General features: G+C 39.1%; 1 protein-coding gene across 1 annotated transcript in view; it reads right to left on the bottom strand.

The window, feature by feature from the left end:
* The window catches only part of clstn2a (calsyntenin 2a), a 222,012-nt gene that overhangs the window by 84,432 nt on the left and 123,041 nt on the right, over positions 1-14,539 (bottom strand). The window contains exons 3-4 of the mRNA XM_079614168.1: positions 8,651-8,846; positions 1,222-1,430 (exon numbers count right to left, since the gene is read on the bottom strand). Coding sequence (XP_079470294.1) covers positions 1,222-1,430; positions 8,651-8,846 — 405 coding nt within the window. The remainder of the gene's footprint in view (positions 1-1,221; positions 1,431-8,650; positions 8,847-14,539) is intronic.

The raw sequence follows: 14,539 nt of genomic DNA, 5'->3' as shown, positions 1-14,539 counted from the left end.
GTTATAGAGAGTTGGGGAGGGGCGCGCGCCGTAGCACGCGCTGAGATTGTAGAGAGATAGAGAAAGAGAGAATGGTCACGTGTGACCATAGAACAGCAAACATCACAGACCTTTGAGAGAGACATCAATCAAAACAAACCTTAAAACATTAACACTCGTCAGAGTTTGATACTTGCAAAAAGGTTCGTTTGTGTGTGATGAGCTGTGTCCAGCATGCGCGTGTTCTCGTGTCTGAGGCGCGTTCTCCCGTGTCGTTTCGGAGCCGGGCGCGTGCTCGTTGCCAGAGCACGTTTCCGCGGGAGCTTTGAATGCTGGTTGAAAGTGAAGTTGCTGAAGGAATTCAGGCTCCGTTCGTTCGACTCGTAGGTGGAAACGACCAAAGGAGAATTTGAAAATGGCACAAAAGGAACTTTATAAAGAAAATAAAAGCAGGGAACTCCGTGAGGGAGTTTAGATCGGAGACGTCACATGATAAGCAGTGATGAAGGCAGGGAGCGCAGAGCAAGAGGAGGGAGGAGGAAGAGCGTTTTGGCTTTTAAGGAATGTAAGGATACGCCTTTTTCTGGGACAAGAGCGAATCGGATCCTCTGATCTAGAGCGGGAGAATGTTCCTTTGTTTGTAAAGACACGCCCACTTTGACTATGTCATGATCAAGTTTAACATTCATATTTAGAAGTATGGTATTTCCTAGAATAAATGCATATTATTGTACCTTGCAGTCAAGATTCAACTCCGTTAGATTTAGAGAATTACAAAGATACGAAACACATCATATTAACATTAATAGGAATACAAAGTTATATTATTATGCATTAGTATAGACATTTAAAGTTCGATTAATGTTACACTAGGACATATATATGCTTTCCTATGGTTTATAAACACATCTTAACACAACAAGGGATATATTTATTACATTTAAGAGTGACTATTTAGCATTCCTTTTCTCTGTGCAAACACGTGGGTGTCTTGGTGTGTGTGTGGAAGGCAGATGTTGGTGTGAGGAATTTTGGGGTGTCACGTTACAAGTCTCTTTGTGTGTTGTAATGGAGAAAGAGACAAAGACCTCTTGTCTTCAGGCAAATTAATGAAGTGTTCGCGAGGATCGCGATTCCCTAATTTGACCAGATGGCAGTCAATGTTGCTACAGCATACTTTACAGTATGATTTCTGTGTACTTTTTACACTTTTCACACATTATCTCCTTATCCAAGACTTACCATTTCGATCAATAGCAAAAGGTGTCTCCTGTGTAACGATCTCATAGTTGCAGATTTGGCTGTACTGTGGAGAGCAGTCCTGATCCCAGGCCTCCACCTGCAGGATGCTGTCATAGATCTTGCCCTCGGTTACAGTGGCACGATACAACGGCTCCCTGAACACCGGCGAGAACTCATTTACATCATCCACCTGGATATGAACCACAGCCCTGCAATAGAAACAGGGGGAGGGACAGAGAACAACTAATCAGGAACAAAAGAGATGTAACATTTATAGAACTGAGACACACTGTAACACCTCCCAAGTGAAAGACAGATAGAAATTATTCTCTAAAAACTGTACTGAGACCACACATGGCCAGACTGATTATTTACATGTCATTGGTTAATATAATCAAATTTGGAGGATTTTAAACATGTTTACTTGATAACAATAGTACCGTGTCGTGCAGTAGAATAGATGGCTTGATTAGCAGTTTCATCAAAATAAAATGACTCATCAAACATTAAGCTGTCGTTTATCAAACTGCATTCTGCACACCGACACGAACGCAGATGAAGCTACGCCTGCAATATGTCTGCAAATACAATCATTGCTAAGTAATGCATTTCATTATGAATGAATCTGAACGTTCACAATTAAAAACATCTGGATATCTGAAAATGTAGGCTGAGGGTGTAGGTTTAGTTTTAACTGGGGAAATGTTAAATACAGTTGAACTGCAATTATGTAAATACACTCTCTAACCAATTTCGGTACCAGAGCAAAAACGAATGAATTAAGTATTTAAATTGTCTCGTCCGTTGGTTATCACTGTCAATCATTGCAGTTTCCAATTCAACTGTGCATTTAAATATGGTTGTTAATCCAGAAACTTCATCGTCATTTGATTGTGATTGGCTACAATGCAAACATGCTGTATATAGAAAACTTTGACAAACACGAACGAAAAAGCAGTCTCTATCAGTGGGGTACCAAATATACTTGGTACTACCGAAATGTGGGTAGGCCTACCATCACATTTCTTTTTTAGTACTGACTGGTACATTTGATAACCCAACATCAAAACAAATCTAAAACGTATCAAGTACAATAAAAAGATGAACATGTCCCCACTTTCCCTTCCCAAATCATTATAATAACCAGCCTGAAAAGGGCTGAGAAAAAAGTTGCATTGGGGTACACAGAGCTCAACATTAAATCTTAAAGAAGTCCAGCTCAGTGTCTGCTGTTAAGTCAAACCAGCTGTGACCTTCTCTGACAGAAACATAAATTCATGTGTTGTTGTATGTCTTCCTAAATGGAGACATTAAGATAATGGGACCTGCATTTAGATTATCCCGCTGATATCCTGTACTCTGCGATCTCTCTTGCGAGCACGCGTTCCCGCACACCCCTCTGTACCGTGGTGTCAAGAGACATTCATCAGAACAGCCCAAGCTGTGAAATCAAAAGCACTTCTTCATCTCTCTCTCTCACAGCAGTAGGTGCCTGAAGCACGGCTCTCTCCTGCACTTCATCAGAGCTGTGTTCCAGCTGCAGTGAGTTGCTATTGTAAGAGAGATTGTCGTGCACATACGGAGCTTCCGGCAACTTTGTAAACATCTTGATGGGTCATCAATGCAGGGCCAGCCAGGGCTGGGTGTGTAGCAATGTGTGCAAGTATGGGTGTGTGTATGTGTGCCTGTAGCCAACTTATTTCCTGGAGTGCCACCAGGGACAGAGAGAGAAAAAAGATTGATGGAAGGAGAGAGCGAGAAGGCTGGACGGTACACTAAACTAAACTCTGATTTGAGATATAAGGTGACGAGAGCACACTTTAAAGGCCCTTTCACACCAAGGTCAATAACTATCACAATAACTATGAAGTTTTAATAATCATTCTAATTCTATTAGACCTCATGCGACAGATAAACATTTTTAGCATGCAGACATGAACTTCTGTTTTCGCAGTAGATCTGTATATTTATATGGCTTCGCTGTCGACAAGAAATTAGCTGGGGAAGTGGATTTACTTATTTTAGAGTTAGCGAAAGTTATCATGAGCATTGTAATGTTTGAAGCGGATGTCATAACAAATGTCAGCAGACCAGGACGATTTTAAAATGAGCGGTTTGTTTATAAATCTGTAAGATCTTCCCTTCATGCTGTGGAAATACAAACAGAACACAACAGGCACAGCGCTGAAAAGGGGCGGGGCTACATTAAGGTCTATAGAATAGTGAAGTCCACAACACAGCTATAACAGTAACGACATCATTGGAATCACTTTTTTTTTCAGTCGATGAAGGTTAAGTCAAAAGCACACAAAGTTCAAAAGCACACAAAGTTCACAAACACACGGCGCACTCTAAAAAATGCTGGGTTGTTTCAACCCAATTTTAGGTAAAATATGGACAAACCCAGCCGTTGGGTTTACACATTACATTTTTAACCCAACATATGGGTTTGTCCATATTTTACCCAAAATTGGGTTGAAACAACCCAGCATTTTTTAGAGTGTATGCTAATAGGGCAGATTCCGTGGCAGTCGTGGACGAGGCCTGTTCTAATGTGACGTCACATTGGAGCATATTCCTGAACGGCTCATTTTGAGACACATACGGTTTCAGATTTATGGGGAAAATTAAAAAAAAATGGAGTGGATGGATTTTTATCTCAATAGGTTGTGTACACATACCGTGGACACAACTATGTTCAAAAACGATATAAAAGTGAATTTTGCATAAGTCATCCCCTTTAAAATTTAATTGTTTTAGAACAGAGTTTACTGGCTAATTTAATAATAATAATAATAATAATATAGACCTGCATAAACAAAATAATTATTATAATTAATAAAAAGCACCAAAACTGAATTACTCAAGTGATTAATCAGCTCATAACCATGCATTAACTTATTGTGCTAGTATTAGTCTGCGATGAAGTGTTTGTCTCACTTCAATCAGTCAGTGTAAGTGATCCATCCAACATTTCAGATAGAAACAGTCAGTTCATCAGCTTAAAAATGAGCAATTTAATTCATTTTAATGAAATAGGGAAGAAAACCGCAGTCTGACGTGTTTTTACATAATATATAAAGATTGTTTAATTACTTATACTATAAACTAAAGGCTGAAATACACTACACTTGAATTCTGTAGGTGATACCATCTAAACTTTTACAGAAAATTGTGTAGTGTATGATGGACACAGACTTAGCTTCAGACTATGATTCCATCTAAACATGTTTGTTTGCATCAATTTTAGAACATATCATTTTTATTTGTCAACTGGTGGTGGTTGAGGAGGGACCCCGACATCATTGTAAAACGCTTTGGGTGTACAGTAGTACATAAAGCGCTATATAAATGCCTCATTCCATTCATTCTCATTCTAAGTGTCTCTTAGCAATGAGCAGGTTTCTGTGTGCGTTTGTTTTTCAGAACAACTTAGTCGTCTTAGGAAGTCTAGTAGTATACTAGTAGTTTTCTTCAAGAAGAACAAGTCAGTTACATAAAAAGCTAGATTGGTCTAATGGTTGAATCCAAAAAGACTGGTTAGCCCTAAAAATGTTTTGCCTATGTTCAACTGGCCCCTGAACACATTTTAAAACACTAGGCATCATGTCCTTTCCGACTTTAACTGGTTATAGGCATCATACACTTAAAGATTGGGAAACACACACTTCCAGACTTTTAGGTTGTTACGAACAAAACAAACTCACACAAAAATGTGTCTTTTTGCTAGAAGACAATTGACAAATTAAAACGGTTTCCCTCAGTAACCATTTACAAAGTTGGAAAGTGTGTGATTCCTATTGTTTAAAAAAAAGTGTATTCCAGCCTTAAGGGTAATTTGTACACTACTGAAAAAAGTAATTTTAATAGCTTAGTTAAGGGTAATTGGTGGTTGGGGTTAGGGATGTGCCCAAAGCGTAAATCCGAATTCGGAAAGGCACAGAAAATGAAAACCGTTCCCTAAAGGCAAATGGTTAGGCATGTAGTACTGTAGGTTACATTACAGTACATCAGATTTCACTTATCACATGAAGATGGTAAGGAGAGATGACTAACACGACGATTTCTGAGGATTTGGTGCGCAACAGATCCTGAGCGTATTGACACATATCTTGTAATATGTGTGGTCAGTAGTCACAGAGTATGATTCACAATGCGTGATTCTGATTTTGAAAGTGAAAGTAAAAAGCGAACACTCATTCAAAAGCGATATCAATACCTCGTATATTGATAGCAGCTCCCTGATGCCCGCAAACTATTTACAATATAGTAACCCAACTATATAATTGCGAGAGAAACCAAAAGCATTGAAATATTTTTTTTCTCCCATCCCCATGTCCGACATTCGGGCTCATCCCTAGTTGGGGTGTTAGGTGGTCTGCATTTTTGTTGAAGTGGTCCTGAAAACCATTAATTCAATAATTCGGTCTCCATGCAAGCAGTGTGACGCGATGCTACAAAAGCTAATAGAGCCCATTATATTACATGAACAACAAATGGATCTGCAATGGATCAAGCTGGTGCAGTGCGACTTGACAATTTCTGCGTCCAGTGTAGACAATGCAATACTGTTCATTAACATTCACAGCATCATTGCTAAAACACTTTTTTAGTGTTTTTTTTAATAGATGTTGTTTTTTAACACTACCATAATGGTAATATGGTGGTAGGGTTCTATGAAGTACCTTAGAGTCTAAGGCTTAGACTACCATGTTAATACTAAAAACAACTCCAAAGCCAAAGGAAACCGATAATGGTCTAGGCTGGTTAACTCTCAGCACAGCAGTTGGTTTCCTCATGGCTCTTCTGCCTCAAAAGCTTCCACAAATGTGGTTAAGCTTCAATCTGCTTTTAACTTTGATAATGAGATGATGAATTAAACAAATGGATCATTTGCACAGCATGACACCAGTCCCTTAATTCACACAGTCCATATCACAGAGACGATTGCTCTTCTCGTTTGTAGACTACAGCTGAAGAATTTTGTAGCTTTTATCCAAAATACAAAATGCTAAATACCAGTTATTGAACCACTAGACCGAACTTTTCTAGGTGACGTACCACATCAAGTGTAAAAGAATAATTATGGACTACATAAAGTGCCCTCCACTAATATTGGCACCCTTGGTGGTTATGAGCAAAGGCAGCTGTGAAAATAAATCTGCATTGTTTATCCTTTAATCTTTCATTAAAAATGTTCACAAAACTCACATTGAAGTAACACACTTGAAAGTGGAGGGAAAATCTCATTATAAAATAAATGTTTTTCTCTAGTTCACAATTATTGGCATCCAATTATTGCAACTTCCTTTTCCCAAGATAACAGCTCTAAGTTTGTTTCCTATAATGCCTGATGAGTTTGGAGAACACCTGAAAAGAGATTAGAGACCCTTCCTTCCTACAGAATCTCTCCAGATCCTTCAGATTCCCAGCTCCATGCTGGTGCTTCTCCTCTTCAGTTCAGGGTCCTCTAGGGTTCAGAGGGAACTGGGACGGCCATGGCAGAAGCTTAATTTTGTGCTCATTGACACATTTTTGTGTTGATTTTGATGTTCGTTTTGGATCGTTTTCCTGATTAAAGATCCAACCATGGCCCATTAAAAGATTTCTAGCAGAAGGCGTCAGGTTTGGATTTTTTATCTGTTGGTATTTGCTAGAATTCACGATACCATGTATCTGAACAAGATGTCCAGGACCTCCAGCAAAAAAATAGGCCCACAACATTAAAGATACAGCAGTATTTTTAACCGTGGACATGGGGTACTTTTTTTTTATCCCTGTCAGCACCAAACCCATACGGTGCATAGGTTTGCTGCCAAAAAGCTCTTTTTTAAACCTTCATCTGACCAAAGAACCAGGTCCCTTTTGAAGTTCCAGTCATGTCTTTCAACTGAAAATGCTGGAGTTTGTTTTTGGATGAGCGAGGAGTATTTTTCCTGGAACCCTCCCAAACAACTTGTGGTGATTGATATTCACCACAAGACTCAAGACTCAAGACTCAACTAATTATGAAATTCTCCATCTGTGATCCTTGGAGAGTCTTTGGCCACTCAAACTGTCCTCATCACTGAGCATTAGGTAGATATACATGCAGTACAGTACGTCCTCTTCCAGGCAGATGTGTAACATCTTTAGTTGATTGGAACATCTGAAGTATTACCCTAATGGTGGAAATGGTGATTTTCAACGTTTTAGCTATTTTCTTACAGCCATTTTTTATTTTGTGAAGGTCAACAAACTTTGCTGCACATCAGAACTATATTCTTTTTACTCATTGTGATGAATGATTAAGATAGTTTGCGTTTCCTCATATTTATACTACTGTGGAACAGGAAGTCATGGCTGGATAATGTCATGCTCCTAGTCACCCTGGTATGATATAATACTCATAAGAATTTGTAGGGGTGCCAATAATTGTGGCCAACATGCATTTAAAAAAATATATATATTTATTTCATGGTGTGTTTTTAAATGAAAGAATAAACAATTATTTTGTCACAGAATTATTTTTCACAGCCGCCTTTGCTCATATTTACCAAGGGTGTCAATATTAGTGGAGGGCACTCTAATGCCCCAAATGTCATTGAATTGTAGTCTTTTGGATTTGACGTCTTTTTCACCGATTGAGTCACTGATTTGCTCTCATTTTTAGGGGGCTTTCACACAGGTTTAGTTCGTTTCGCATGAAACATCGCTAATGTGAACACTGTCATGCGGACCCGGGTGCGCACTGGGGTATCGAACCCGAGACTACCAGGTGGTCTGAGTTCGGTTGCTCCCGAACCGTGTCGCGGTTCGCGTGAAGGTGAAAGCAACACAGACTCGGGTACGCACTTGTTCAGGAAGTTAAGTGACCTGCACATGTGTTTTAGCTGATTATGATGTATTTAGTTAAATAAAACACATGTAAGGGATGATAGTGTTGATGATTTACATTGGATATGAGCGAGAGAGAGTCTGCATTGTATTCGCGCAATGCGCGTGGAATCAGAACAACAAATTTGGAAATCCATTGTCTCCTTAAAGAGTCCATTTGCAAGCAACAGAAGGCCACCTTATGCAACACACGCACAGTAAACCTGTGTTGTTCACTCAACTGCGCACAATACCACCGAATGAATAAAAAACACAATATTGACTCGCGTTCTGTTTCTATCATGCGCCGTGGACGTTTGCGATGACATAATATGCACGCAAACGCACCAGGGTTCGATAGAATCAAGTTAAGTGTGAAACCAGACCAACGCAAACGAGCCCAGTGTGAAAGCCCCCTTAAATGAAATTCAATAGACTTCTACTTTTAGCCATTTAATTTAAATTAGACTTAATTAAACTAAATAATGTTATGTCATAATAAGTCAAATTAAGGTAAATAAATGTGGACTAAAGCATGAGACAGTCAAACTACACAGCAGATAGTCCCTCTTACTTGTGACTCTTTTTCCAATTGGCTCCACTTGGGCTGGCTCCACAGTCGTAAGCCTGGATGATGAAGGTGTACTCCTTCTGCTGCTCGCAGTCTATAGGGCCCCGGGCCCTCAGCACCCCTTCACCCGATGTCCTGTTCAACACCTCGGCCTCAAATGGAGCCTCCTGCCCATGAATCTTAAACGCACAGATCTCTCCTGGAAGAAACAAAAAGACACATGAAGCAGAATAAGTAGCTGTGAGAACAAGCGAATGACTTTATTTTCCTGCCTGCATCTCAACAAGCTATCATTGCTATAACTTTCACCCAGCAGGCCGGGCCCCCCAACCCCGCAGCAGTAATATAAAGGACACGGTGTGCTTTTAAAACTGAATCTATTCGTGCTGCGAGAGGAAGAATAACTGTCTGCTCTTGTAATTGCCTCATTGCAGAGCTGGAATCACATTGCGCAAGAAAGCACTGTGCTCAAGTACAGTGTTTTCAATGTGGTAATAACTGCGTGTACCAACAGCCTCATTCTCGTTCTCAAGCGGCCCGTCCCACTGGAGAAGAAATCATTACAATAAAATATGTTTTCACTATAGACAAAGAATAATTTTGACAAAATGTCTTTTTAACAAGCCATACTAATTACAAGCAATCAGATTCTTTAATTTTGGCTATCTGTATACACTTAAATTGAAATTATTTTTCAACTAAGCTAATATGAAATCAAGGTATAAAATTAAATTAAATAATAAAATAAATAAATAAAACACCATGGTACATGAAGTTCACGACCATGGTATGATCACTGTACCGTGGTACCCTTACAGTACTTATTTATAAGGAATGATTGTCTAGTAGTCATACTAATTAGGAGCAATCACTTTCTTTCCAATTTGCTATTCATAATATACACTTACACTAATTCATTTTTCAACTACACTGGTGAAACCACTGTATTAATAACATAACATGACATATAGCATGACATATAAAACATAACATAACAAAAACAAAACATCACTGTACCATGGCACCACCACAGTTTTTTTAAGGGTTGGTTGTCTTTATTTTATGATAATACTATTCTATTTTATATGGTATTGGTATTTCAATTGTGACATTTGCTAAATGTCTATGTATCAACTGATTGTGACATGACTAATGCGAGGGCTGAATGTTGACGTCTTTCCTTTCCCAGGTGACAGCATTCACTTCACTTTAAGTTTTGCTGTAGCCTTGGAAACAATGTCTTCTATAGACTCCATTGTAATCATCCACAGTGCAGTTCTGTCCATACAATCACAGATAATGTTGACACACAATCTGTTGACACCACAATAACTCCGAGACCACAAGAAAGGACATTGTCTTGCCACTGTATCTGTTCACGGGTCCTCTCTTGGCAGCGCTTCTATCTGGCCATACCGGCTCTTTTAGGGATTTGGAAAATGACCACAAAAAAAGCGACAGAACTCTGACCCTGAGACAGCTGATATCACTTAAACCCCGGCAGGTCTCTGGAGCAAACAGGGACGTGCGGTTATGCTGTGAGCTCAAGCCTGCTGCTGCGGGCAGATAAGCCTAACTTTCTCTTTCCATTCCATTCTCTCTCAATTTTTTTTATTTTTTTATTTTCTTTTTTTCTTCTTTTTAAGCAGATCTGATTCTCCGCTCGAAAATCTCCCTCCTCCCTCAGTGCTGAAATAACAATTTACCCTCCGCAGTCCCTGTTCCTGTAGAGACTTGCAGTTTAAATTGACCCTTTCTATTAGCCCCACGATGCTTTATCCAAATTAAACGTGTAGCACAATGGAGCAGGGCGGCTGCAGAAATAAAACATAACACGCCAGGCAGCGCGCACAGATACGCACACAGTTTTGCGATCCTGCGCTCTTTTTTGATGAGAATTGTAACGCGAATGGGAAAGAACATTATAAGAATAACAATGATCACAATGCATATACGCAAAAAAATAAAAACATTCCCTGGATAAATAAAAAAATATAAAATTCCACTTAGTGCTTGGGAGTCACGGGTAAACCCATTTTCCGCTCCGTCTGCTGTTGCAAATGCATTTTCCAGATTCAATTGAAGAAAGGGCAAAAGGGTCAAACCATACAGCATAGGAAGCGCATGCAATGTGGATGTATATGTACAGGGTAATGATGGAGGGAAACCGTGAGCTAATTTCCTTCATGTCTCCAAATGACAGCTTGAAAATGGCAGCATCTCCTCACGCTCTGCCAGCACAGAGGTCTGTAATCATGCGGTGAGCTCCACGGAACCTAAACTCTTTGGAGTTCCTCTTTGAAAGCGTTGAAGGAAGTATTAAATCGGGCCGACAGATGTGCCATGTTTTTAATACCACCTCACATCAGCTCTGGGAGTGTAAAGAAGGGAGTTCTGGGTAAGCCAATTTGAGACTAATGAATGAAATCATCCATGTAATATTTGTACTGCTTACTGCAGAAATTCATTTATAGTATGGTGGTTTACAAGGAACATGAGCGGTAAACTCCAGAGACCTGGATGACCTCCATCTCGTAAACCAATTCATTTTCCCGTTTCGTTTTTGGAAAGAGTGCAAATTAGATGTGTTGTATGGGACGCAGCCAGAGATAGTTCGGAGATCATAACGGTTGAGTCATGCAACAGAAGGCAGTTCCCCGTTGTTGTCGGAGATTGTTTTTACCATAATGAGGCAACTAAAACAAAACTTTCAGGTGGTACAGTTGCACAGTAAATTCCCTAGGTCAAAAATCAAGATTGATTATGTTCCATCATTAATCGTGTAAACACGCTGTCGGGCCTAATCACAATCTTAATTAAGAGCTCAAACTGTCTTTTTAACATTTCATGACACAACTGCCGGCAACTTCTAAACCTTCAACTTTGAGAAGTTCAGATCAATATCCACAGTAAATTCGCTCAGTAAGTTCTGTGTGAGTCTTGTTTTGAAAGTTAGCCTTGTTAGCGTGTGTGAAAACAGGCATCTGTTAAAACAATATCAACTCATAGCATGCATTCGAAAGCTTTGCTCATCGACAACTTCAAGGTCAAACAAGACTAACACATTGATCCACAGGAAGAAACATATGACAATTTTGCACAAAGAAATGTAATCGCTGATGGTTGCCAAGTCTCTGCACTGTTGGATGCTAGCTAGAAGGTGTTCCTTCTTGACTGCAGTATCCAGGAAGTAAACAAATGAGCTTCACTTGAAGCTTGGCTCTGCCATTGCTAGTTCCTGCATCCCTTCACATCTTCCTATAGTTAAACTGTTCAACTTTGTCCGTCTGGCCAATATCACTCTATGCCAATTCTCATAGTTCTCAAAATAAATGTCTTCCACTCACTTTCTTGAGGAGGCAAATCATTGTCAGTGCACATATATACAATAACTATATATTAATTATAAGAGATGCACCTATCGACCGGCAATAAATGATTTTTTGTTGTTGTTGTTGTCTATTGTCGATCTCTGTTCTGGACACAAACTGCATTGCAATCATTGCAATCATTCAAAAATGTAATTGGTGTGTTTGTAAACATGTAAACATGTAAACATTAAAACATGCAGCACATCTGTAACATTTATTAAAACATTTATTTTTGTGAGTGAATGCAGCACAATCGCGAACATAAATGGACACTTTCAAGGCGATTTTCTCAATGTTTAGATTTTTTGGCACCCTCAGATTCCAGATGTTCAAATAGTTGTATCTCGGCCAAATAATGTCCTATCCTAACAAACCATACACTAAATGGAAAGCTTATTTATTCAGCTTTTTATGTGATGTATAAATCTCAATTTCAAAATTGTGTCGGGGTCCTGATCAGCCTGTCGGGGATGTATTCGCTATAACAACCGCCGCGCTCTACATTATCCCTTACATATATAATAATAAACTTTCCTTCTATTACAAAAACCTCAAGTTTGGGAACAACCTTGTTCAAGCCACAGGGAACTTCCTGGAGCACTTGGACTTGTACTTTCCCAACATATTGCACAATCGTCTTTGATATTTTTTTCCATCTATTTCTAGGTTGAGCTGATGTGGGTCGGGGTTGATTAAAACCCTGTTCACACAAACCATCACCAGGCAAAGCCTTGATTCATCCGACCCTTCGGAGATGCACTTGGCCGGCCCCATGTTCCCTTTCTTTAATTACTCTCTGGATTACATTCTTCGCTAATGACTTTCTCTATCCCACCCCCAACCCCCATTCATTCTCTGTCCTCTCTTTCTATTAAACACACACATACAGACACTGGCTCAATAATGCCCGCCATGCAGTGGGAGGTTGAGGTGCTGTTGAGAGCCACTCTTCCCTCCTTCACTCCTCTCCAACACCGTCCGCCTCTTTCATCTCTCTCCAAGCTCTAAGTGTGCATATATCTGTGTCTGGATGGGGTAATGGTCCTATCAAGAGTGTGAAGAGAGCCTGAGGATGGACCAGTGCACATCAAATCATTAGTCATTTTTAGCGCTGGCATATCCATGTAGTTTAACATTGATTTACAGCACACGAGGCTCTTTGATCGAAATCCACTGACACGCACACCCAGAAAGATGAAGGCTAAAGTGCATAGAATGAAAGTCTGAAGTACTACAGTACATATGTATCATTAAGCAGACCTGACATGATTGAGGCTTTCTTAAAAATTGTGAAAAAACAAACAAACCTACAAACAGACTCTCATATGCTCTTTAGGTTTAATAAAGCTAGACAACAAACATCTATTTGTGATGTGTTCACGGTGAGAGAAGACATTTTTATTAACCTGTGAAGTTGAATTTATTTTAACTTTATTTATGTGAACTTTGTAATAATATGTAATGTATAATAATACCTTGATAATAGTATATAAATGTTATTAACATACGGGACTGTTGAATACTTGAATCTGCTTGAATCTAGACAGCATTACAGTTCCATATCACTTTGCCAAATGATTTTAGTTATTTCAGCCATAAATACATTTTACATGTTAGCTATTATGTTCATTACCTATCTAGCCATGATGAAATATAATAAAAAAACGTTATAGTTGGCTAACATGATTTATGTTTCGTGTTCGAGTTCAGAACTTTTAAGGGAACATAGTGAGCATCAGTTTTCACGATGCATTGCACTTTTTAGAGAGCAAACATTTAAGTGCACTGGAACGTGCCCTGACTACTACTGAACTAGGGAGCTGATTGAGACAAAAACAGCACAACGACTTCAACATTGATAATAACAATAAATGTTTCCTAAGTCCCAAAATAAGCATATTACAATGATTTCTGAGTGATCATGTGATCAGTGACTGGAGTGATGGCTGCGGAAAATTCAGCTTTGCCATCATTACAAAACATTTTTTTTTAAATTACAGTCTCCAAACTTGACTTAGTTCAACATGCTTCATTTAGTGACCTTCAGAAGACATTTCTGGACAATTAGTCACACTTAAAATGTCTGAATTCATTGTATTAGATACAAACATCCAATAAATCAACTTCCATTTGCAAACAAATTAAGAACTAAGTTCGCATTTTCAATAATTTTTAACTAACTGGTCTTGAGCTCATTTTTCAGTCAGAATTGTGGCTCAAGTGTCCAAATACATTTTGGAGCCTCAGAGGTCCATGTTTCTCCAGTTGCAAACCTCGGTCCAAAAGAAAAGGACAGAGAGAAAAGCAGCCTTTGTAGCATTAACTGTTCAATCCAATTCATACAGTATTACTGTAAGCTCTCTAGCAAAGGTCATTCAGCAGAGAATGTCATGTCATAGAGCGCCTATGGCTGAGCATTTGGGAGGAGTGCTTGCTTTTGACATTCAGAGAAGAGTAGCCAATGAAATGTCCTGGCAAAACAAATCTTTCTTTGACAAGAAATGTCTTGGTGTTAAGTATT

The sequence above is a fragment of the Phoxinus phoxinus genome (genome assembly GCF_949152265.1).
Source record: "Phoxinus phoxinus genome assembly, chromosome: 5".
Taxonomy (NCBI): Eukaryota; Metazoa; Chordata; class Actinopteri; order Cypriniformes; family Leuciscidae; genus Phoxinus; species Phoxinus phoxinus.
Note: the sequence above shows the minus strand (reverse complement) of the source record. Positions and strands in the feature narration are given on the sequence as shown.